The 24,811-nt window shown below is 54.5% G+C and overlaps 3 protein-coding genes and 1 long non-coding RNA gene across 6 annotated transcripts; 1 reads left to right on the top strand and 3 right to left on the bottom strand.

Annotated features, from left to right (window-relative positions):
- Positions 1-2,181: 2,181 nt before the first annotated feature.
- Positions 2,182-6,268, bottom strand: Mogat3 (monoacylglycerol O-acyltransferase 3). 2 transcript variants are annotated; one of them, XM_040731198.1, is made up of 7 exons: positions 6,034-6,268; positions 5,714-5,821; positions 5,177-5,273; positions 4,546-4,750; positions 3,576-3,750; positions 2,674-2,876; positions 2,182-2,593 (listed from the first exon to the last, which is right to left on the bottom strand). In XM_040731198.1, the coding sequence occupies exons 2-7, from the start codon at positions 5,746-5,748 to the stop codon at positions 2,439-2,441; spliced, it is 870 nt and encodes a 289-aa protein (XP_040587132.1). In that variant the 5' UTR covers positions 5,749-5,821; positions 6,034-6,268; the 3' UTR covers positions 2,182-2,438. The 2 variants fall into 2 exon arrangements, with proteins under 2 accessions (XP_040587132.1, XP_005080529.1); XM_005080472.2 differs by having other exon boundaries at positions 5,203-5,273; positions 6,034-6,267.
- A 377-nt stretch (positions 6,269-6,645) lies between these two features.
- On the bottom strand, positions 6,646-8,768 carry LOC101828835 (2-acylglycerol O-acyltransferase 2-A-like). Its single transcript, XM_040731197.1, has 6 exons — positions 8,611-8,768; positions 8,056-8,234; positions 7,723-7,927; positions 7,355-7,529; positions 7,036-7,220; positions 6,646-6,893 (listed from the first exon to the last, which is right to left on the bottom strand). The coding sequence occupies exons 1-6, from the start codon at positions 8,690-8,692 to the stop codon at positions 6,739-6,741; spliced, it is 981 nt and encodes a 326-aa protein (XP_040587131.1). The 5' UTR covers positions 8,693-8,768; the 3' UTR covers positions 6,646-6,738.
- Positions 8,769-9,810: 1,042 nt separating this feature from the next.
- LOC121133940 lies at positions 9,811-18,382 on the top strand. Its single transcript, XR_005870952.1, has 2 exons — positions 9,811-9,891; positions 18,109-18,382. It is a non-coding gene; the product is annotated as an uncharacterized LOC121133940 (long non-coding RNA).
- On the bottom strand, positions 14,666-24,803 carry Plod3 (procollagen-lysine,2-oxoglutarate 5-dioxygenase 3). 2 transcript variants are annotated; one of them, XM_040731194.1, is made up of 19 exons: positions 24,668-24,803; positions 24,240-24,331; positions 23,988-24,124; positions 23,749-23,912; positions 23,533-23,645; positions 23,347-23,410; positions 21,976-22,073; positions 21,673-21,774; positions 21,411-21,536; positions 21,171-21,292; positions 20,880-20,984; positions 20,630-20,755; positions 20,266-20,407; positions 20,065-20,178; positions 19,891-19,959; positions 18,527-18,631; positions 17,520-17,666; positions 16,555-16,680; positions 14,666-15,276 (listed from the first exon to the last, which is right to left on the bottom strand). In XM_040731194.1, the coding sequence occupies exons 1-19, from the start codon at positions 24,786-24,788 to the stop codon at positions 15,121-15,123; spliced, it is 2,229 nt and encodes a 742-aa protein (XP_040587128.1). In that variant the 5' UTR covers positions 24,789-24,803; the 3' UTR covers positions 14,666-15,120. The 2 variants fall into 2 exon arrangements, with proteins under 2 accessions (XP_040587128.1, XP_040587127.1); XM_040731193.1 differs by having other exon boundaries at positions 20,065-20,407.
- Positions 24,804-24,811: the final 8 nt, after the last annotated feature.

The following is a 24,811-nucleotide window of genomic DNA, read 5'->3' as shown; positions in this document are numbered from 1 at the left end:
AAAACAAACAAAAAAAACCCTTTCTATCTGAAGAGAACCAACATAACTTGCAGGTTTGCCCAAACTTTCACCTGTAGACACAAAAAAATTCTTCCATGAAAACATTTTACAGTACAGTGAATGACATAATACAGTTGCAGCCTGACCACATTCAAACAGACTGGTGTTATTATTGTTACTGGAGACAGTTTCACTGTGTAGCTCAGGCTGCCCTCCTACCTAAAGAAATCCTTCTGTCACAGCATCCCGAGAGACTGCAGGCGTGAGTCATGGTGCCCAGCTGACAAGTCACTCTTGTTTTTAGATCCGGATGAAACACAAAGCCAGTGAACAAACGGGCGGAGTTCAGGACGCTGTGTCCACACGGGGGCTCCTAAGGCATCAAGTCTTAACTCTCGTTCTACCCGATGTGCCATGCCCAATGACGTCAGTGAACTCCTGCTAACTCTCATCTTGTCTCCATCCCCATCTTAAGACCTTATATATATATATTTTTTAAGGGCCACTTCTTTCTTTTTTAAAGATTTATTTATTTATTATGTGTACAGTGTTCCACCTCCATGTATGCCTGCAGGCCAGAAGCTGGCACCAGATCTCATTATAGATGGTTGTGAGCCACCATGTGGTTGATGGGAATTGAACTCAGGACCTCTGGAAGAACAACCAGTGCTCTTAACCTCTGAGCCATCTCTCCAGCCCCCAAGACCTTATATATTTTTAATATGATATCATTTTGTTAATTTGGGGGGAAATTTTATACACGTATACAATATAATTCAATTATATAGACTTCTCACTCCTCCCCATACATCCCCCACCTCACCTCACACCCTTTGAACTTCTCTCTCTCGTCTCTCTGTGTCTCTCTCTCTCTGTCTCTCTCTCTCTCTCTCACACACACACCTCAGTGATTCCATTCCAATTTGTTTTTTGTTTTTGTTTTTGTTTTTTTTTTTGGTTTTTCGAGACAGGGTTTCTCTGTATTGTTTTGGAGGCTGTCCTGGAACTCGCTCTGTAGACCAGGCTGGTCTCGAACTCACAGAGATCCACCTGACTCTGCCTCCCAAGTGCTGGGATTAAAGGCGTGTGCCACCAATGCCCGGCTCCATTCCAATTTGTGATGCCTGTATACTTATGAGTACAGATAGATCTACTTCCTGGAGTAGGTCTGTACCAGGGTTGACACACTTAAAGAAAACTATCTCTCCCTTCTACAGAAGCCTTCAGCTTTCAACAGCTCCTCAGCTAGGGGAGGGGTCTTGTGGCTCCTCCCCCTTCAGTGCTGGCTGGACCTTGTGCAGGCAAACACAGCTGGTGTGAGCTCTGAGAGCAAGGTCCTCCGGCGTCTGCCCTGACTCTTAGTCTTCCTGCTCCCCTCTTCCTAGATGACGCTCATTCTCTGCGGATTAGTTCAGCTTCTACCTGGACCTTTGTCCACTATACAAAGGAGCTTTTCTGATAAGGTCTAGGAGCTGCGCTAACCTATAGGTAAGGAGATACACAGACACAGAGGGCAGTTTGATAGCAACGTGATAGCGGTAGACTCACCCTTGGGGATGGGCGGAGATTAATGCTCGCTATGAGAGGGTGAGACCTTATTCTCTTCAGCAGGGTGAGGTGACCACACTTCTGTAAATGATTCTAATAAAGCTCACTGGATCCCCAAAACAATACAAACAAACAGACAAACAAAAGGACAGGAAAGCAGAAGTCAGTGGGAAAGAGGAAGGGAACGGGACAAGAGAGGGTCTCGGGTGCCAGTGTGATCCAATGCATTGTTCACATGCATGAAAATGTCATACTAAAACTTGCTAGATGTTGGGTGTGGTGGTGCATGCCTTTAATCCCGGCACCCAGGAGGCAGGCAGCTCTCTGAGGTCAGCATGGCCTACAGAGTGAGTTCTAGGACAGCCAGAGCTACACAGAAGAACATAAACTAACCAAACAAACAAAAACCCCTGATGGTTGAGTTTTAGATTCATTTATTTTATGTGAATGAATGCTTGCCTGCATGAATGTGTGTACCATGTGCTTGCCTGGTGCCTGTGGAGATAGAAGAGACAGTGGATCCCTTGGAACTAGAGTTATGGGTGGTTGTGAACCTCCGTGTGGGTGTTGGGATTCCAACCTCTGCAAAAGCAGCAAGTGCTCTTAACTATTGAGTACTCTCTCCAGGCCATGTGTGTAATTAACTATGTTAGTAAGAAACTTAAACAAATTGAGTAGTGACTTATCTGAGGTCAAAAAAACAACCAAGACTCACTGGGAAGAGATTCAGGGTCAGGACAGAGACCTAGACTTGGGGAGAGAGGGCATTCTGGAGTACCGTGGGATGGGGGTGGCCCTGTCTGGACATATTTGCCTGCAGAATTGGCATTTATGAAGGAGTGGAGCGTGACACGGCGGAAGTCTCCAGGCCCCGGCTCGGGGCCTCAGGTCTAGCAGAAGGTGAGGTGGGTGGAGGCAGGGACACCATGGGCCTCCTTGTGGTCTTCAAACAGTTGCTCCAGAGCCTTCATGTAGAGCTGGTGATAACGGTCCACTTGGTCTTCAGTGGGTGTGGGGCACTGGGGCACATGGATGGGGTGGCCCACTGCAGGGAGGGGAGGCATGGGTGACAGGGCTCTCCTGCTGCAAATGGAGCTGACTCCCCTCCCAGAGGCCTGGACTCACCCACAGTAGTGATGGGCTGGGCAAACGGGACCAGACCCCAGGACTTGGCTGAGAAGAGACTGCGGCCCCAGAAGATGCAAGGGGAAAATCCCATGATTCTCTTGAAGGCAAGTTGGCACCGATACTGCCAGGAGTTTTGGTCAAAGGACTTGATTCTGTAGATATCATTCTCCCCAAAGGAATACACAGGCACGAGGGAGGCCCTGGGGAGGGGGAAGAGGGAAGAAAGGCTTGTGGTCTCCTCCTGCCTAAGTCTCCCAGGCTGCTGGGGTTCTAGCCCTGTCTCACCACACCCGGCTCCAAGGTATCGCCTTGAGATAGGGCTGAGGGTCTGGCGATGCTGCCCGGACAGTGAAGTGCTTGCCGTGGAATAGTGAAGAGCCGGGTTTGATTCCCAGATGCAAAGGATGGGGCTGGAGACCTGGATTCGAGCCTCAGCACCCACGTGGTACCCTACAACTGTCTCTAGCTGCAATCGAAGGAGATCCAATGCCCCTCTTCTGGTCTCCTTGGGCACCGCACACACACAGCACACGGGCGGACATGCAGGCAGGCAAGCATGCGTGCACATAAAGTTAAAGACGTTCTCGGAAATGCAGGTGCGGGTGGGAAAGATGGCTCAGAAGTTAAGAGTACGTACTACAGAGGACCTGAGTTACACTGTGCTGAGCAACTCACAGGGAGCTGCCTGTGACTCTAGACAGAGGACATGATGGATGCCTTCTCACCGCCACGTGTGTGCGTGTGTACGTGCGTGTGTACGTGCGTGTGTGTGCACGTGCGTGTGTACATGTGTGTGTGTGCGTGTGTGTCATTCTTACTACATAGTGAGATCAAGGACAGCCGGGGCTGCATGGGACCCTGTTACAAAGCAACTGTGTCGATTCTGCAGCCCCACTCACCCATGCCTTAGTGCCAGGTGCACAAAGCCTTTGCGCGTCCTCAGTTCGAGGCGGTGCTCCCCCGGAGCCGTATACAGGGATTCCTGGGCACCCCCGATCACGATGGTCACTGCCTGGCCAAGCTGGGGCTGGGACAGAATGAAGTCCAGACTGTGTCGACTCACAGGACATATCCCTGGGGACAAAAGTGGGCCACTGTCACCGCCCTCTCCCCAGCTCCCTGGCCTTCCCACCTCCACTTTTCCGTACAGAAAGAGCAAGTCTGGCATCCTGTTCCCTTCGAGTTCTGCAACCCCTGCATCCTGTACAACACGCTTGGGGACCCCCTCTGAGTAGGGCCAATGTCCAAGCCCGTTCTCTTACCCAAGTAGGGGTCTGCTGTGTAAGGGTCTTGTTAGTTATGGAGGGGATACCCTGCAACCCACGGGCACTTTTGTCTCTGTTACTGTGTTTACTCTGGTCAAAAGTGACTTAGGGGAGGAAAGGGTTTCTTTCAGCTCATAGGTTACAGTCCATCGCTGTGGGAAGTCAGTGCAGGAACTCAAAGCAAAAACCAAGGAGGATTCTCCTTACAGGAACTTTTGCAGGCTCATGCCCAGGTGACCTTCTTTTTTTTTTTTTTTTGATTTTTTTTTTGAGACAGGATTTCTTTGTATTGTTTTGGAGCCTGTCCTGGAACTCGCTTGGTAGACCAGGCTGGTCTCGAACTCACAGAGATTTGCCTGCCTCTGCCTCCCGAGTGCTGGGATTAAAGGCGTGTGCCACCAATGCCCAGCCCAGGTGACCTTCTTACACAGCCCTGGGAATGCTGTTGCCCACTGTGGACTGGATCCTCCTACGTCAGCTAATGGCTGAGATGGGTCTCCCCACAGACATGTCCGCAGGCCGGCCTGATCTGGAAAACCCCTCAGTGAGACTCCTCAGTGGCTCTAGGATGTGTCAGCTGACTCAAGGCCAGGATAAGGCTCACCATTGAACATGAGGTATTCTCGATAGATGGGGAAATAGAAGAGTCCTGCCAGCGTGGCCACCCAAGGCCTAAGCCCGGGAAAGAGCTGGGAGAAGGCGTTGCTGTCAGTGGAGAAATTGCAAAAGATTCCTGTGCCCATGATCCCGTGGGGGTGGGCACCCAGCACGTAGTTCCGGTCGGCCGGCAGCTCTGCAGTTTTCAGCAGCTTTGAGGTGTTTGGGAGGGTGTGGGGAGGAAGAGGCACAGAAGACAATGTGAGAGCCAGGTGAATTGTTCCCGCTTGTAGAGGAGGCCACTAGCAAGCCTGCCAAGCTGAGATCCATCCCTGGGACCCACACAATGGAAGAAAACCCGATTCTGACTGCTACAGGCACGTGGAGGCATGCACAAGCCCCCCCAAGTAAAACATAAACTTCAAAAGAAAAATACATTTAAAAAGCAAATAAAAACTAAAGAAGAATACAAGATAACTGCTGGGAAGAACGGCCCTTTACCCCACCAGAGTTCAAAGTTCAAGGTCCGAAGACCGGGCTAAAGGCACAGGGGGTCATTCTCAGGGATCACCCATCCCTGAGCTCAGACACCCAGTGCAGGAGGAAGGTGAGGGGTGGCAGAGAGGGAGGAGACCGACCGTCTCTCGAGAGTTTGGACTTGCACCTTGATAGGGAAATAATCTCTCTGGAGTTTCCAAACCGTCCACTTTCGCATCCAATCGCAGGGTCTTCCTCCTGCACACGGAGAGACGTGCAGGGGTGAGAGGACTCGCTGGGAAAAACTGTATCTTCCGGACTAGGGAAGATGGCTCAATTAAGCACTTGCCAGGCAGGCAAAATGACCAGAGTTCAGATCTCCGGAACTCGTGCAAACTGCCAGGTGGGCATGGAAGTCACTGTAACCCCCGGCCTCGGAAGGTGGAAACAGGAACCTCCCACCCCAGCAAGCTGGTTAGCAGACACTGCCGTATCAGTGTGTTCTAGGTTCGATTGAGAGACCCTGCTTCAGTGGACAGGGTGGAAGAGTGATGGAGTCAACCCCCGGTCTTTCTCCACAGGCGGCAGGTGAACCCACAGACACTTAAAAACAGAACAAAAATCCCCACAGGAGTGCACATCCACACAGACAACGGGGAAACATGCCTCACGGCTGGAGACGGACGCCCGAGACTTACCTTGGGTGGGTGTGTCCCAGTCCAGGTAGAGCCATACCAAATAGAGGAGGGACAAGGACCAGAGCCGGGTAAAGAGGAGGGAGAGGACCAGGAGGGTGCAGAGGAGGCCTGGGTGACAGGGAAAGATGACTCAGCTTCTGTCATGCAGTCAGCCAAAACAATCTGTTCCCCCCCCCCCCGTCTCCTCCACTCTCTCCTGGTGCCTGGAGCCCACAGGGGTAGCAGACCCCCCAGATGGCCTTCAATGCCTTTTTCCTAGCTTCCTTGTCTCTAGGCCCCCATGCCTGCCACACTCCCCGGGCCTCTCCCGTCACTCTTACCCATGAAGAGAAAAGTAAGCACATATTGGTAAGCGCCTATCACTTCAAGCCGCTGCTTCTGAGGTGTTTTCATGGTGAGAGAGAGGATTTGGGACAGCTGTCCTAGAGGCCTCCCTTTGTGTCACCAGGACCCCGGAAGCAGAGGGTGGAGGTTTTGGGGGTGTGATCTCACAGGGAGCACTTCACCTCTGGGATGATCAGATGTTGGACCTGGAGCCCCAGAACTTTCTAGGCTCCTTCCTGAACTGATCTTTGAACTTCCTTGGTCAATGAGTCTGGGCAGGTCACTGGGAGGAGCTCGGAGTGCAGAAGATGGACAGCACCCGCCTCCCTGTGACTGAGGCATTAAGGTGAGAACAGGCGTGAGGCAGCTGGCCAGCCCGCCCAGTGACCCATAGGACCCCAGACAGAGGTGGGGACCTGAGACTTTGATGTCCAGCACACAGGCCAAGCAGGGCAGGAGGACCCAGGCAGGCTGGCAGGGGCGATGAACACAGTTTGTTTCCAGCTCCCTGGCAGCCCTCAAGACCACCACCATCAGTGGGAACAATGGGGTCCCCCTGCCCTGTGGCTACCTCTCCCTCCCCTGAACTTGTACAAAACACACAAATATTTCTCGTCCATTCCCACTTTTAATTTCACCCCCACCCCCTGCAGTCAGGCAGGCCAGGACACGGGGACATGGACACGGGGACTTGGACACATCTAGGTGAGAACAAGGTGTTGACCAGCAGGGACGCCATACTGCGTCTTGTAGTCCTCGAACAGCTGTATCAGCCGCTCCACGTACAGCTCGTGCAACTGATCCACCTGTTCCCGGCTGGGCCTCGGGCTTCGCTGGACAGGAATTGGGGCGCCCACTGTGGAAAACAGTAGGGGAGAAGGATGTCCCTAAATCTCCCACTAACAGGCATCAGGCTGGACCAGCGAGCTAGGACATCAGGCTTGAAGGGAGCAGTGCCGCTCCTGAGAGAGAGGGGGAGAGAGAGATATACGGCTCACCCACAGTGTGGACGGGCGCACGGAAGGGGATCAGGAGACCCAGGCGACCGTAGAAGAGAGGCAGGGCCACACTCAGCGTCGCCTGAAGAGCTTCCTGCAGCCTCCGCACCCAGGAGCCTGGCGGGTTGGGATACTGCTGGAAGAGCTCATTCTCTCCAAAGGAGAAGACAGGCACAAGAGGAGCCCTGGAGGAGCGGGAAGAGACCCGGTGACCGGAGCCCGAAGGGACCGGGCTCCCCGCTCCTCTCTTGCAGGACAGAGCTCCGGTGGAGCTACCCCTGCCGCCACCTGCCCCTGCCGCCACCTGCCCACTCCTCACCCGTGTTCCAGCGATAATTTAATGAATCCTTTCTGATTCCGGAGCCGCAAACTCACTGTTCCAGGCTTTGCCTCCAAAGCTTCCAGGGGGCCTCCCACGGCCAGGACGGCCACCTGGCCACCCTCGGGGTGGGACAAGAGATAGGAAGCACTAGCCTTGTCAGAAGAGACTAAACCTGCGTGGGGAGGACAAAGGCCGGGATGCATGGGGACCAGCGAGAGAGAGAGAGAGAGAGAGAGAGAGAGAGAGAGAGAGAGAGAGAGAGAGAGAGAGAGGCGAACACGGGCACCCCGCCCCCTCCCCAGGATCAGAAAGGTTAGGTGACATCCATCGGCCAGCCAGGCCATCTTAAGAAAGGACTTCCTTACCACTGGTCATGATGTAATCTCGGAAGAGAGGCACTTGGAACCAGCATGGCAGCATGAGTACATGTGATCGGAGACCCGGAAAGAGGCGAGAGAAGCCTGTGGCCTCCGTACAGAAGTTGCTGAAGGCCCCAACAACCAGGACCCCGTGGGGATGGAAACCAAAAAGGTAGTTTTGGGATGGATCCAGCTCGGCCGTTTTAACCAGCTGGAGAACAAAGGTAATGGAAGTTACACGTTTCCCAGCGAGGAACAGCTTTGGAGATGGGAAGCCGCCTTTGCCTCTTTTGAAACCCCACCCATCCATCAATCCAGCCAACTTCCTGGGACCCTCACCGTGATGGGGAAGTAGTCTCGGAAATACCTCCAGATTGCCCAGTTCCGGACCCAGGCAGAACGGCGACCCCCCATCCTGGGTGTGTGTCTGTCTCTGTAGAGCCAGACCAGGTAGAGGACCACAAGGGTCCAGGCCCGGCCCAGGGAGGCTAGGACCAATGCCACCAGGCAGAGCAGGGCTGACAAGATAGAAGGGCATGCCAAGAACCAAGTGTCAGAGCAGGCAAGGTGCTTGCTGCCAAGCCTGATGACCTGAGTTCGATCCCCCGGTCCTATAGAATGACAGGCGTGATGACTTCGAGTTGCCCTCCGTTCGGCACACATTTGCTGTGAACACGCCACCCCACAAATAAATACATAAAATAAAAATATGTTTAAAGGGACTCGGATGCTTAAGCCCTTTCCTCCCCTCTGACTCACTCTCCCAGTACCATGGTATTCAAGCCCCAGACTCGTTCTAAGACCCCAGAAATTCCTACTCTGTCTCCTAGGATCATGGGCAAGGAGAGTACCAACCGCCAGGTTTGTCTAGCTCCACGGGCTCCGGGGACTCACCAAGTCCCAAGAACGAAAAGACCCACTGAAGCACAGCAAAGACTTGAAGACTCCGCTGCAGGGGACTGGACGAGACCTCCATGTTCTAGAGGGGAAACGCACGGGGGCCACCCACAGCTTATGTACACACACCCGCTATAATTCAGTACTCTGACTTCGACCCCTGGGCCTGAGCCCACCCCCACTTCTGCCCCCCCCCCGACCCCACGCGGTGAGCCACGTGAGCACTGAACTGTGAACCCCGCAAGGTAAAGATAACGCTCCCTTTGCTTGCAGGAGCTGACCAATGGGGATAACTCAGGGCGTGGCCAGGAGCCTAGGGCAAGCCCACAGCGGCTGGGGCTGAGGTAGAGAGGTCTGACATGTACTATGAGGGCCCCGCGGGCTTTTGCAGGAACAACTTTGAAAATTCCATAGTCACTGCCTGGGTCTAATTAAGGTCAAATTCCCAAGGCTAAACTGGGCGGCAGCGGCGCTCATCTTTAATCCCAGCACTCGGAAGGCAGAGGCAGGTGGGTATCAGTGAGTTCCAGGCCAGCCTGGTCTACAGAGTGAGTGCAGGGACTTCCATAGCCACACTGAGAAACCCTGTTTGGGGGTGGGAGGAAGAGCACTTACTGCTCTTGCAGAGGACATAAGTTTGATTCCCATGTCCATGTTATCTGTCTCAACTGCCTGTAACTCCAGCTCCAGGGGATCCGATGCCCTTTCCTGGCCTCCACAGGCACCTGAACACTCTTGGACACATGTGTACACAAGCACACACACACACACAAATAAAAATAAATATTTTACATAAAGATTTTTAGATTTTTTTATACTGAATCATGCGTATGGGAGGGAGGATGGATGCAAGTGCCCTTGCAGGCCAGAGGCATCAGATTCTGCTTGTTAATAAACATTTCTGGATCCCTGGGAGTAGCTTTCTCTGCCAATGCAGTAACCCAGATCAAGTCAAATTAATAAACCAAGTTTAATCTGAGCAAAGCACTCCCAGGTGACTCACGGGAAAGGGAGGAGAGAAACCACACACAGGTCTACGGACAGGGAGGAGAGAAACCACACGTAGGTCTACAGACAGGAGCTTAAATACCCTGTAGGACCAGTCTTGAGCGGCTCCAGGGGAGGAGCCACCGCTTTCTGAGGGGCAGGGTTTGGAGAGGGAGGAGGGGTGTTGAGCTTCCCAAGTAACAGTTGTGAGCTGTCTGACCCAAACTCGGATTCCCTGGGAAAGAAAGCAGTATGTAATCGTAATGGCTGAGCCATCCCTCCAGTGCCTAAGTAAGTCTTTTTAGAAAAGAGTTGGGGGAGGGTGCCGGGCGTTGGTGGTCTTTAATCCCAGCACTCAGGAGGCAGAGGCAGACAGGCAGATGTCTGTAAGTTCGAGACCAGCCTGGACTACCAAGCGAGTTCCAGGACAGCCTCCAAAGCCACAGACAAACCCTGTCTCGAAAAACCAAAAAAAAAAAAAAAAAAAAAAAAGAGTTGGGGGAGGGTTAGGGCGATAACTCAGTCAGTCAGCAAAGTGCTTGCCTTCCTGAGTTTGCCCCCACCCCACCCCATCCAGAACTCATCCGTGGTCAGAAGCTGGGCATGAGCCAGGTGGTGGTGGAGCACACCTTTAAATCTCAGCACCCTGGAGGCAGAGGCAGGCGGATCTCTGTGAGTTCAAGGCCAGCCTGGTCTACAGACCCAGGACAGCCAAGGCTGCACACACACACACACACACACACACACACACACACACACACACACGCACGCACGCACGCACAAAGCTGGACATGGAAGTTTACTGTAATCCCAGCACTGGGGAGGTGGAGACGAGAGGCCCAGTAATGGCTGAGTTCCAGGCCAATGAGGAGAGACCCTTTCTCAAAGACAAGGTGGATGGTAACTCCCAATGACATCTAAAGTTGACCTCTGGCCTCCACCCCCACCCGCACCAGATACTTGGGAAAGAGCCACTGTCAGAGTCTCCTGCCTTTGTGGCCTCTCACTCTACCTCCCCTGACGCAGTTCCTGTCCCAGATCCACGAGGTCCTGAAAGAGGTGGCACAGTAGAGCTGGGGGGGGGGTTACTCAGCGGACACTTCAGTACACAGCTTTCATGGGTCTCTGGCTCACCAAACCAGACTTGGATGGGATAATTCCTTCTTTGTTGCCCCTTTCCTCCAGCACCCCACTCCCCCTTTTGAGACACAATCTCACAAAACTCATTATGTAGTCAAGAATGGCATTGACCTCCTACTTGGGATTAGTGGCACGCAGGGCGTGGAACCCCAGACTTCAAGTTTGCTGTGTGAGGTGGTACTTGGCAGCCAAGTAGTGGTGGCACACACCTTTAATCCCAGAAGCAGGGAGGCAGAGGCAGGCGGGTATCAGTTCAAGGCCAGCCTGGTCTACAGAGCGAGTTCTAGGACAGCCAGGACTGTTACACAGAGAAAGAAACCATGTCTCGAAAAACAAAACCAAAAAAGAAAGAAAGAAACAAAATCCCCCCAAAGGGAGTGGCGCTATTAAGATTCCCCGCCTTGTTGGAGTAGGTGTGGTCTTGTTGGAGGAAGTATGCCACTGTGGAGGCGGGCTTTGAGGTCTCAGATAATACTCAAGCCATGCCCAGTGATGTAGTTTACTTCCTGTTGACCAAAAGATGTGGGACTCTCCGCCACTTCTCCAGCACCATGTCTGTCTGCACGCCACCACGTCCCACCATGATGATAATGGACTGAACCTCTGAACACTTAAGCCACCCTATTAAACATTTCTCTTGGCTGGGCTTGGTAGCTCACACCTTTAATCCCAGCAGTAGGGAGGCAGAGGCAGGCAGATCTCTGTGAGTTCGAGGCCAGCCTGGTCTACAGAGCTAGTTCCAGGACAGCCTCCAAAGCCACAGAGAAACCCTGTCTCGAAAAACCAAAAAAAAAAAAAAAAAAAAAGAAACCCTAACTAAGACACTAGGCAAACAGTCTACCAACTGAGCCCCATTCCCAGATCTGTTTAGCACTTTCTCAAAGTGACTGAATGCCAGAATGCAGGAGGTGATCAATAAAAAGTTCTGGGTCTCCACAGACGGGCAAAGCCCATGCTGTCTCCCCTCTGTCTCTGCTTCATGAAGGCTGCCACTTCCAGGACCTGCCAAAGGGGTGTTTCCTCCTGTCCTCTCTCAGATCACTGCCCTCCCTGGGACGAAAGTGGTGACAGCCAGGGGAAAGGGGGTTAAATGCCATTCCTCTGGCCGGCTCCTGCTGAGTCCCCAGTAAGAGGTATGGATCCGTGGGAAGCATCAGGGGAGCGCATAAGCACCACATACACAACCAGCACACACAAGCGTTCAAACCACGTGGAAGTGTGATCAGCCCCACTGCCTGGAAGGTTTTCCTAGGAGCCTTGCTGTCAGGTGCAAAGGAAACTCCATTTCCTCAAATTCTGGCGGTTAGGAAAAGCCAGCATTCCTCAGGAACTTGTGGGCTGGATCCCCTCTGCAAAAGGAGCCGTGTTCCTTATCACTGGCAGAAGGGACAAAGGCTATCTGCGTTGTCCATTGGCACTGTTGTCCCCAAGTTGCAAAGTCCCCACAGACCCACTAAACTGCAAAAGCAAGGTTAATGATTGTTCATCCACCCGTGACAGGGACCCCGTCTAGCAAGCTGAAGCAGCAGTCCCTAGAGGGAGTGAAGTTCCCTGTCTGCTGCTAGGTTTTATAGACAAAAGTTACAGGATTACGTCAGTAGGTACGGGTTGGTTTCTGATTGACATTTGGAAACAATTAGGAGCATTTCTCAAAGTCATATTTTGGCATGAAATACCTGTGTACCAATTATTTTCATTGGTCAGTGCTGAGAGGGAACATTCTGTGGCTTCTATGGCATTGTCTTGTTACTTGCAGGTGGCCTGTTGTTCATAGATACCAACAGTTTTCAGAACTATATCCTGGAGACTATAGGGGAGATTTTGGTCTCCCCTGGAGTTTCTTTTGTGACCAAACAGTTCCCAGGAACCAAGTATCTAGGAGGCTAGGGGGGTCTGGAGTTTCTTTGTTGTCCAGTTTGGCCCTGGGCTCTGGGAGGCCAGAGGATCTGGAGTTTGCTTGTGTCAGAGGCCTACGTGTCTTTCCTGTAGGCTGTCATGGCTGCTAAAGCAGGGGCTGAGTGAGGGTCTGGTCCCTTTGTTTCTAGATTATTAGAAGTGAAGCCCTTGCACTTAGTTTACCCCTTTCAGGCTCATGCTGGCCTCCAGCCTCCCTTAGTATCACAAGTACCTGACCCTCCTCACGCACCCCTCCACCTAAACTTCCTCCAGGTTGGGCGCTTCCCTCCCCAGAGCTGCTCGCTCTCCTCACAGCCCTGGTGGTTCAGCTATTCTCTCCCTCTCTCTCTCTCTCTCTCTCTCTCTCTCTCTCTCTCTCTCTCTCTCTCTCTCTCTCTCTCTCTCTCTCTCTCTCTCCCTCTCACTCCCCTTGCTGCCTTCCTCTTCCTCCCCCTCCCCTGCCTCTATTTTTCCAGACAGGGTTTCTCTGTGTAGTCCTAGCTATTCTGGAGCTTGCTCTGTAGACCAGGCTGGTCTTGAACTCAGAGAGATCCACTCTGGACTCTTCCCGAGGCCTCTGCCTGCTCTCTCCTATCTATGATAAAAACCTTCCCTTTTACCCTATGGGATTGGTTACATCATCAGTTTAGACACTGGGCAGAAGGAAGGGACTCCCTGCAATTATGGAGGAGATAAGAGGCAGAAAATGTACTATTGGTGGCCAAATCCATTTGATTTTAAATTTTCTTTTCTTTTTTTTTTTTTTTTTTTTTGAGACAGGGTTTCTCTTTGTAACTTTGGAGCCTGTCCTGGATCGTTTTTGTAGACCAAACTGGCCTTGAACTCACAGAGATCTGCTTGCCTCTGCCTCCCAAGTACTGGGATTAAATGCATTCACCATCAATGCCCTTCTTCTTCTTTCTTCTTCTTCTTCTTCTTCCTCCTCCTCCTCCTTCTTTTTTTTTTTCCCGAGACAGGTTTTCTCTGTGGCTTTGGAGGCTGTTCTGGAATTCGCTCTGTAGAGCAGGATGGCCTCAAACTCAGAGATCCGCCTGCCTCTGCCTCCCGAGTGCTGGGATTAAAGGTATGCGCCACCAACGCCTGGCCCAGCTTCTTTTAACTTCTGGAAAATACTTGTGTGGGGGGTGGAGTTGTGGAAGCGCACATACCTGGAGTGCCTGCAGAGGTCAAAGGGTTACTTGGGGGTCAGATATGACAGCAGCAGATGCCTGTGCCCAGAGGGCCACCTCCCTGACCCTAACTGTTCTCTCCCACACTGCTGTTCATCACTGAAGGGAGTCAGGACAGGAACTCAAACAGGGCAGGATCCTGGAGGCAGGAGCCCATGCAGAGGCTAGGGAGGGAGCTGCTTACTGGCTGCTCCTCATGGCTTCCTCAGCTGCTTTCTTATAGAACCCAGGACCTCCAGCCCAGGGGTGGCGCCACCCACAATGGGCTGGGCTCTCCCCCACTGATGACTAATTAGGAAAATGCCTTACAGCTGGATCTCATGGAGGCATTTCCTCAATTCAGGTTCTCTCCTTTCAGATACCCCTAGCTTGTATCAAATTGGCATAATCTCACAATCACACAGTAGAAAACAACCTATTCCCACAAGTTCTACACACACACAGAAATGTACAAAAGGGGGCGGGGACTGGAGAGAAGGTTCAGAGGCTGAGGGTGCTTTGCTGGACCAGAGTTTGGTTCCCAGCACTCAAGTCAGGTGGTTCTCAGCCCAACTACCTGTGACTCCGGTTCCAGGGGGATATGAGACCACCCTGTGGACACCTCCACTCATGTACACATACCCAGACTTACACACACATAATTTGTTTAAAAAACAGGAATAAAGGAGAGGGGATGTAGCTCAGCTGGTAGACCACTCCACCAAGGGCTCTGGGTTCGATCCCCAGCACTGCATAAATTGGACATGGTGACACACAACTGTATTCCCTACAGTGAGTTAGAGGCCAGCCTGGGCTACATGAGACCCTGACTTTATATAAATGACTCATGGACTCAACAGTTACAAACACTCCTTTATTGTGAGGCTGAGGAAGCTCAATAATTTATCAGGCAGGGAGCCCCCAGAAGTCCAATCCTGCCAGGCAGCAGTGGCGCTCACCTGTAATCCCAGCACTCGGGAGGCAGAGGCAGGCAGGTCTCTGTGAGTTCCAGACCAGCCTGGTCTACCAAGGATAGTCAGGGCTACACAGATACACAGAGAAACCCTGTTGGGGGTGGGGGTAGGGGTGGGGGTGTGTGTGCAGTCCCCCTGAGTCCATGGGGTCAGTGGGAAGGTGGCAGACCCCAGGGACCTCCTGAGAGGGGTGTTGGGGTCAGAACATTCAGTGCAAGGCACACAGACACACTCAGAAAATGAGAAGAGCCCGATGCTGGCTCTCTCTCTCTCTGAGAATTGCGTCCCTAGTTGCCCAACAAGGCACAATGGCAGAGAAGGGTTGGCAGACTGGCTGAGTGTCAGGGGTCAACAAAGGACACCATGATGTATCGAGTGCCCCGGGTGGTAGGCAGCCCCTCGTGGTAGTGCGTGAGACGGCCAGGGTGCAGGAGGGCCCAGCCCTTCCTCGGGGATGAGACTCTGCAGTCGTAGCGCAGGAAGCGGCAGCCCCCTCCCTGGGAGATGAGAGAGAGCACAAGAACAAAGGTTAGTTTAGCAGCCTGGGGGGGGGGCATCAGGCCTGGGAGAGGGGCCAATCTAACGGGCTGTAGGGACAGGCAAGAGAGGCTATGTGGTGGTTAACCTGGGTTGCCAACTTGATGGAATTCAGAGTCATCATAGAAACAGACCTCTGGGAATATGTGAGAGGGAGTTTCTAGAAAGGGTCAAAAAGGGGTGAGGGAGGGCGGGCGTTGGTGGTGCACGCCTTTAATCCCAGCACTCGGGAGGCAGATCTTTATGAGTTTGAGACCAGCCTGGTTTACAAAAGTTAGTTCCAGGACAGCCTTCAAAGCCACAGAGAAAGAAAAAGGGGGGGTGAGGGAGACCCACCCTGATAAGGATGGCGTCATCTCATTGGCTGCCATCTAGGACTGATAAAAAGGAGAATGTGAGGAATGGAGAGAGACTCAGCAGTTAAGAACACTGCTTGTTCTTCCAGGGGACCTGGAAGTTCCCCAGCACTCACATGGCAGGTCAAGGCTGCCTGTAACTCCAGTTCCAGGGGACCTGGTGTCCTCACACAGACACACATGCAGGCGAACACCACTGCATGTAAAATTAAATTAAATTTTAAAAAGGGAGGAGGAAGTGAGCTGAGCACCAGGCTCCGCCTCTTTGCTTCCTGACTGCGGATACAACCCGACCAGTGGCCGCCCCTTCTGCGTCACGCCTTCCCCACCAAGGACTGGGCTCCCAGAACGTGAGCCAAAACACACCCTTCCTTTCTTCCATTGCTTCTGTCGGAAATGGAACGTTTTGGCAGCAACAGAACAGAAACCAATACAGACTCGGGAGACTGAAGCAGGGAAGCAGCTGTGCAGGTTGGATTTAAGTCAGCCTGACACAAGCTGGGATTATCAGGAACGGGGGGGGGGGGGGCTCAACGGAGGAAGCACCTCCATCAGGCTGGCCTGTAGGCAAGCCTGGGGCACTTTCTTGACTGGTGACTGATGGGGAGGGCCCAGCCCACTGTGGGTGGAGCCATCTCTGGGCTACTGGTACTGGCTGTGTAACAAGGCAGGCTGAGCAAGCCGTGAAGAACAAGCCAGCTAGCGCCCTCCGTGGCCTCTGCATCCGCTCCCGCCTTGGCTTCCCTCCATGAAGGACGGTGCCATCAGCGAAGATGTGACACAAACAACTGAGGACTGAATGAGGCTGGGGAGGGGCCCAGACAAGTCGCAAGGTGGAGTGTGGAGAAGCCCAGGTGTCCTGAGACAGGAGCCCCGCCTCACCTCATAGTCCACGCCCTTGTGGTTGAGGGCGACGTTCAGGGTGAAGGTGGACGAGTCATGGTGTGGCCGGAGCGAGGGCTGCTCATCCGGCCGGTAGCGGACCACGAAATTCATCACCGCCCGTGTCTGTGGTGGCATGAGGTGGGAGCTTTAGGAAGGGCAAGGGAAGCCACGGCTCTCCTTTTCTCACTTTGGTTTTGGGGTGGAGGTGGTTTTTTTTGAGACACGGTCTCTCTATGTAACTCCATCTGGCCTGGAACTTGCTATATAGGTCAGGCTGGCCTCAAACTCAGAGACCCGCCTGCCTCTGCCTCTTCCACAGGACCACAGGCCACCACACCCGGGTCCGCTTGTCCTCCTTCACCCGAGGCTCCTCCCCAGCCCTGGAGTACACATGTGTAATGGCACGTCCAGCTCTTTACATGGGTGCTGATGGCATGAACTCAGGACGCCATGCTTACACGACAAACTCTTTACTGACCAAGCCATCTCCCAGTCCCATTTCTCCCCATCTTTCGAGACAAGGGTCATTTAGCCCAGGCTAGCCTCAAACTCACTGTGCAGCTACAGGAGACCCTCAACTTGTGATCCTCCTGCTGCTTCTGCCCGAGTGCTGGGACTATAGACCTGAGTTATTATCCTACCTCCAGCTCACAGGGCTGCTGACAAAGCCTGGGCAAGCATCTAACTGATGCACAGCTCCAGCCCTTCCTTCCTGTTTTAAGACAGGGTTTCACTGTGCAGCTCACGCTCTCCTCAAACTCTTGATCTTCACGCCTGTTTCTCAAGTGCTGACGTCACAGGTGTCAGCATGCCGCCCAGAGACTTTCTAATGACACAGCAGCCTGAGTAGCAGACCTAACTTCTTCCCAAGCTCATCTTGCTCCCAAGCCCCAAGTCTATGGCGCCTTCCGAGACGGGGTACAAGAAGAGGGAGACATCGGTGGTTGCGATCTCTCTCCTACCTTGGTGTGGTAGCCAGGGAACAGGTGCTCCGTCATGGGCCCCACGTACGTCCTCAGCAGCTGAAGCCACTGGTCTTCGTACCCCACCTGCTTCATGTGGATATCCACGGTGGGAACATTCTCGTACCCTCCAGCCAATCTGGAATCCTATGGACAAGACACTGAGCCACTCAGATCCCTGGGCTAGCCCATTCTTCCTCAGGGACAGCAGCAGCTGCTTCTCGTTGGCCCTGGGCTTATTGCTTGTTTTTCGAGACAGGGTTTCTCTGTATTGCTTTGGAGGCTGTCCTGGAACTCGCTCTGTAGACCAGGCTGGCCTCAAACTCAGAGGTCTGTCTGCCTCTGCCTCCCCAGGGCTACGACTAAAGGCGTGCGCCACCAACGCCCAGTCTGAGTCTTAATGTTTCTGTCCCTGCCACCTTGTCAGCCAGATCACAGCTGCTGGCCCTGCTGTCTGCTCTCCTGCAATCGCTCTGACCTTCCCATGTTATCTGACCTTCCCGTGTTATCTGGCCATGCTACCTAACAAACATAGCCCGTGAGGCACCCTCTGTAAAACCTAACTTTGACTGTCAAATGATGGGCCTAGGGTCACCCAGAAGACAAGCCTCTGGGCATGTCAGGAGGGATCGTCTGCATTAGGGTAACGGAGACGGGAAGAACTGACCACTGTGGGCAGCGCCATCTCATGCGCCATGGTCCTGGCCTGAATGACAGAGAAAACGAGCTGAGCACCAGCATGTTTCTACTTCCGACTACAGATGCCACATGACCAGCCGCCTCCCCCTCCTGCCGCCACACCTCCTCGTCATGATGGACTCTGTCTACAGACTGTGAGCCCTAATAAACCCTTCCTTCAAGTTGCTTTTGTTAGATATTTTGTCACAGCAGCAAGACAAATAACTAACACACCCAGAATGAGTCCCACCCCTGGGATTCCCCTCCACACCCCAATCCCACCGGCCCTCCGCTAGGCTCACGCCGCCCTCGCCTCACGCCGCCCTCACCTCATGCCGGCCTCCTGACCACTGGCCATAGTGCTCCATCTCCTCCACCAGCTCATCACACATCTGTTCCGTCAGCAGCGGGAACCAGTACACATCTGGGCACGGCTAGGGACAGGGCAGGGCACAAGGGACAAGGTGAGACCCACAGAGGAGGGGCAGCCTGAGCCCCCTAGGCAGGGGGGGAGCGGGGTGGCCCGTGAAGAGGCCTGTGCAGAAAAGGGCCGGAAAAGGGTGCCTGGAGCCCCAGCATCTAGGGCAATGATCCTGTTCTCTCTCTCTTTTTCTTTTTTCTTTTTGAGACAGGGTCTTTGTAGCCCAGGCTGGCCTCAAACTCACTATGTAGCTGAGTCTGGCCTTGAACTTCTTTCCTCCTGCCTGCACCTCCCAAGGGCTGAGACGGCGGGCTTGCAGCGCCACGCTGAGTTTCTTTTTTTTTTTTTTTTTGTTTTTCAAGACAGGGTTTCTCTGTATTGTTTTGGAGGCTGTCCTGGAACTCGCTCTGTAGACCAGGCTGGCCTCGAACTCACAGAGATCCGCCTGCCTCTGCCTCCCGAGTGCTGGGATTAAAGGCGTGCGCCACCAACTGAACGCGCCCGATCTCGTCTGATCTCGGAAGCCAAGCAGGGTCGGGCCTGGCTAGTACTTGGATGGGAGGCCACGCTGAGTCTCTGCAGAGCCTCGCGGCTTTGTGAATGCTAGGAAAGTGTCCCGCCCATTTCGTTTCAGACAAGGTGGGCTTGAACTTGTGAGTCTGAGGCTGGCCTTCGACCCTAACCCTCATATCTTCTTGTCTCTACTACTTGGATTCTGGGAGTACAGGCACGCACCACGCCACTATTCGTTTGCATGTGAGTGTGTGAGTGTGTGAGTGTGTGTGTGTGTGTGTGTGTGCGCGCGCGCGCTCAGTTTTTCTTGCTGTCTCCACTGAGGCAGATCTCTCAATCAAACCCAGAGCTTACTGGTGCAGCCAATCTGGCTACTCAGCTTGCGGAGGATCCTTCTAAGGCTGGGATTCAGGCGGGCCCCCACACATCTAGCATTTACTTGGGTTCTGCAGATCTGAACTAGGTCCCCATGCTTATGTGTTAAGTGCTTAACCACGGAGTCATCTCCGCTGCCCCATTTGGTTTTTTGAGACTTGGTCTTGCCACCTGACCATGCATGGTTGGTATGGTTCTCACTGAGTAGCTTGGAACTCTCCGTCCTCCTCCATCGGTTTTCAGGATTATAGGCCCGTAACACTTAGTGGGGCTGCCAGCCTCCCTCTTGCTCAGACAGCGAACCCTCAGTCCCTGGGAGCTCAGCTTGGACCCCACCAATCCCAGCAGTGGGCGCTTCACGCAGCCAGTCCTGGGGCAGCTTACCTGCTCCACGAGCCCCTCCCCCTCCAGGGCCCGGCTGTAGTTCTCATGAATGTACTGCTCTTTCCAGTCCTGTGGGAAGAGTTGCAGCATTTGAGCAGAGTCTCCTTCGTTTCCACCACTGGGCCACACCCCCACCGCGGTGGACAATGGCGCGGGGGACAAAGGGCCTCTTACCACAGGGTTGTCAAAGATCTGCCAGAGGTCTGGGTGTAGGTGGTCAGTGTCGTAGCGAGAAGTGGCCAACAGCCGGCCGAACTCGTGCTGGTTGCTGAGGTGCAGGAAGATGCCCTGGAGTGGGGTAGAGGGTGGGCATGCGTGAGGAGGACACGGCATCAAGTCCCCGGACGTGGCAACCATGCCAACCACCCCACTCACCTTGTCCCGCAGGCTCTTACAGAAAGCCATATCTGGGTCGGTGTCACTGCCGGAGAACACCTCCTTCTGGGGCAGCTCCGTCCTCAGGGTCTCCCCTCGGATCACGTACGCCTGGGATATGTAGGGCACATTCCACACTCCCCTGCGGTCATCAGATGGACAACCCTCGGATTAGGCTTTGCTCACCGCCTTCCCTCGGGGTACCCCAGCCTGAAGCCATCACATCACCGATGCACCATAACCACCCAACTCCTCACCAGTCCCTCCCTACCCATAGCTGTGGCCTAGTGACCATGTAGGATGCTACGGGTGGGGACCTGGGGAAGACTATGGTGCCTGCATAGTACACGTGGGTGGGACTCACACTCGCTTCCGCTGGACCAGTTCCACGTAGTCTTCCGAGCGGGCATAGTACTCATCGGGGCTCAGGGCACCCCAGAAGTTGGACCAGAGCTTGCCGTGGCGGGAAAGCATGGGGGCTATTACCTTCCTGTGGAGAAAACAGAGGTGGAAGATGAAGACGGAACTGAACAGGAGGGGACAGGACACAGGGAAGGGGCGGAGCTCCTAGGCCGTCCTGGGGCTCCATGGAGGCATGAGGTGCAGTTAGTTACCTGTTTTGTTCAATCAAGATGCGCAAGGTCTCCGGGTTGGTAAGGACAGCATCAGCATCCAGGCTGAAGTAGAACTCACACGCGGGGTCCTGCCGACAGCTGTCCCTGGAGGAGACCCACAAATGGAGAGAAGAGCCCAAACGGTGAACGGAGGCAGGGAGGGGGGGGCAGGACAAGTGGAAAGTGGGGCTCTCCCGGCTCTGAGGACAAGGACGAGAGTCAGTGTCTCCTTCCCAGGGCTCCGCGGGCGATGAGGGAGAGGAGTGGGTGTAAAGGCTCAGGGAGACTCACATGGCCATGTCCCTGGCCTGCCCTGGGCTCAGCGCTTCCTCTGGCCCTACGAGCTTTGCGGCTGAGAAGTGGTCCTGGAGCTGCGGCCAGGCATCTGCAATGTGAGGCTCATGGTACACCTCCTGGGGATGGGACAGGCGGAGAGGTGGTGAGAGGTGGTACCCGAGGGATACAGTCTGCGGAGGGCAGATGGGAAGAGGTGCAGGATGCGGGGAGGGGAGGGGGTGTCCCATATCTCACATTGTTATGAAGGAAAAGAGAGATCCTGTCCAGGGGGTAGTCCAGGAGCAGTAGGCGCTGCAGGAATCGAGGCAGGAAGGGGGTAGGCTGTTCCACAAACACGGCCAGAAGCACCCGGGGGGGAGGCTGTGGACACAGGACAAGGCTCACTGAAGCTCGGGCCTCTCTCTGCCCCACAGCCCTCCCCAGCCACACCCACCCTAGGGTTAGGATGCCCAGGAGCTCAGCAACCGCGGCTGCCCAGCGTCAAGGCTCTTCTCACCTGCCCCCCCGGGAGTGTCCTCTGGTTCTGGTTGCAGAAGCCACAGCCTCCCCGGGGAGTCCAGCCATTGGGGACATAGTTCCCCAGGTAGTTGAGCTGGAGCTGTTGGGACAGGGGGTGGGTAGCTGAAGCAGAGGTGTCTGGGGACAGATGGGAGGCAAGCTGGGCTCAGCACGAGGAGACTTGAGCAGGGTGAAGGTGTCCTGTCACCAGCACCTCTTCTCCTGGGCTGGGGAGGACCAGAGGTCCTCAGGGATGCGGTACTCAGGCCTCAGACAAGCAAGGGCAGAGGGCATAGGGCACCTTGGTGGGACCGTTTCCGTGGACCACAACAGGAAGCGTGTCATAGGCCACATTTCGGATGCGCACACGATTCTGGTCGAACTTTAAGACCACTTCATCTGGGGGAAGAAAGGGGAGGCTTTCCAGAGTCCCTTTACACAAAACAGCAGGTTCTTTAAAGCTACTCTCTTGGACAGTGTGTCGGCCCAAAGGTCCCCACACTGCAGCTCGGTTAGGGTACTGCTCTTTGCTTACGTTGCTGCTGTGAGCTGAAATTCTGTCATAGAAACATTTCTTTCTCAGTTATCGCGTAGTGCGTTTGATGGGGCTGGTGAGATGACTCAGTGGATGAAGGCTCTTGCTACCACGCATGACACCCAGAAGAGAACGGTGTCTCAAGCGCTGCCCTGACTTCCGCGTGTACCATAAGCTCCCCTCCCCTCCAAACAAATACATGAGAAAACAGTATTATTTGGTACTTTTCCTTGGTCCTTTCTTCCCTTTGATACGGTCTCGCTATGTAGCCCAGGATGGCCAGCAACTCGAGGTCCTCCTGCCTCTGAGACCCAAGATCAGGATATAACACCATCCTTGGCTTTTGTAACCCTGACCAGGCTGTTGCTGCCTTAGAGAGTTCAACCACTCTACGTGAGTGATCCGGGGTGACTCACTAGTCATCTGCCAGAGGGTCTTCCATGGCGGGAAGTCAGGGAACAGTCCCTTTGCAGAAGCTCTGTGTCAGTGAAATCACAGGGGTAGAGCCCCTGACTGGAGACCTTAGTGAGTGCCTTATAGATGGACATGTGAGCTCTAACCACCATTTTGTCTTTTTGTTTCTGGGTGGTGCTGAGGTTTCTGTATGCTAGGCACACCTTCTATCACTTAATTCTTTACCCCCAGCCCTTCACTGGGGGATTCTAGGCAGGTGCTCTACCACTGAGCCACACCCCAGCCCCTCACTGGGGGATTCTAGGCAGGTGCTCTACCACTGAGCCACACCCCAGCCCCTCACTGGGGGATTCTAGGCAGGTGCTCTACCACTGAGCCACACCCCAGCCCCTCACTGGGGGATTCTAGGCAGGTGTTCTACCCCTGAGCCACACCCCAGCCCCTCACTGGGGGATTCTAGGCAGGGGCTCTACCACCGAGCCACACCCCAGCCCCTCACTGGGGGATTCTAGGCAGGGGCTCTGCCACTGAGCCGCACCCCAGCCCCTCACTGGCAAATCCTCGGCACTCTGCTGCTGGTCTGCTCTCCCAGCCTCATTACTGCTGACACAATATAGCATGCGTAGGTGCTGGGTAAGTTAGCACACTGGTCATCTGCAGGCCAGCCCAGTTCTGGCAGGAACCCATCCTTCATCACCCAATCCTAACCCACTTCTTCCTCACCTAAGGCTCCATTGAGGTTCTGGAAGATCCGGGATTTATGGTCCAGATTAAGTCTGAGTTTCTCCTAGATGACATGAGATGGAGCAGTGAACTGAGAGGGGACAGGTGACACCGTATCTTCCTCCAGCTCCCCCCAAGCCTTCTCTCTCACTCAGTCAGGGGATGCCCTATCCCGAGGCTCCCTACCCGCAGTCCTGGGTCCAGGTACAGTCGAGTGTAGAACAACTGATCGTCATCATCGTCTTTGTATTTCCACTGGCGGACAATCTGATGGATGGTGGGAGCGAAGCCAATGAATCCTGGGGGACAGAAGAGAGGTCGATCCCCAGGAATCCCAGGGTCCTGGAGCATGCAATGCCCCGCCACTGGGGGGAGCTCTTTCTCGGGTGCTTGGCCACTCACCGCCAGAATTGAGGAAGCGCTTCCCCGTGCCCACCTCAGGGTACTGCTCTGCCAGCCCCCACTCGGGCCAGCAGAAGCCCTCGGCGGAGAACAGCAGATGACTACCGCTCTGAACAAACTTCCGCAGCAGTTCTGCGGGGCTGCTGGCCAGAATCACGTCGTAGCTGGGCAAGAAAAAGGGTCTCATTTTCCTGTCTGCACATTCCCCGTCCCTCCCTTTCCACCCCGACCCCCTTTACCTGTCCACAAACATGATGACCATGTCTTCCCGATTTGCGTATTTCTCCATTTCCTTCTTCAGCCACCGGACCTTCTGGCCTCCACCCACTGTGCGAGCGACATCACCCCCTCGCCACTCGTGCCCCAGGCCCAGGGTCTGCAGGAAAGACCCCACGCCCACGCCATGGGAGAGGTTCAGCAGGCCCAGGCGAGGAGACAGGAGCAGCCCCCTGTCCACTCCTGGTGGAACTTCTCCCAGGGGCCCCACTCACCCGAACAGTGTAGTTGAAGAACTCCGCAGACTGCAGAAAGCGCCGGTATCCCTCTGTCTCTGCCGTAGCCACAGTGATCACCAGCAATTTGTCTGCCACGGCCATGAAACTGGCACTTAGCTCCCGCTGCCCGGTGTCGCACGTGTTTATCCCCTCGTATCCCCTCCGCCTCCCTGTCATTTCACTAAAGTTCTTTCCGGTCCCCCCTTCAACATCTTTCTGCCCCGGGGACATCTGGTGTCCAGAAGAGTCGAGAGGAGTGTGACACGCAGGGGTGGGGGGCTGGGGTGTTCCTGTCGCTCTGGGGACACTGGACCCCCCAGCTCAGCGGGGGAGAGGGTGACGCGCTGGGTCCCGGGAGAGACTGGACACTCCCTCCCGGACTGGCGGACGTGTCGACTCTGCCCAGCGGCCTCCCGGGTTCTCACCTGGGTTGACAGGGTTGGAGCCCCGGGGTCGATCGGAGGCAGAAGTCACGGCGGGCGGCGGCAGCAGCAGCAGCGGCAGCAGCAGCAGCAGACGCCGGGGCTCCAGGCCGGGCGCGGCCATGGCTAGCGGCACACGCAGGCGAC

This window comes from Mesocricetus auratus, unplaced genomic scaffold (assembly GCF_017639785.1).
Source record: "Mesocricetus auratus isolate SY011 unplaced genomic scaffold, BCM_Maur_2.0 Super-Scaffold_100025, whole genome shotgun sequence".
NCBI lineage: Eukaryota > Metazoa > Chordata > Mammalia > Rodentia > Cricetidae > Mesocricetus > Mesocricetus auratus.
Note: the sequence above shows the minus strand (reverse complement) of the source record. Positions and strands in the feature narration are given on the sequence as shown.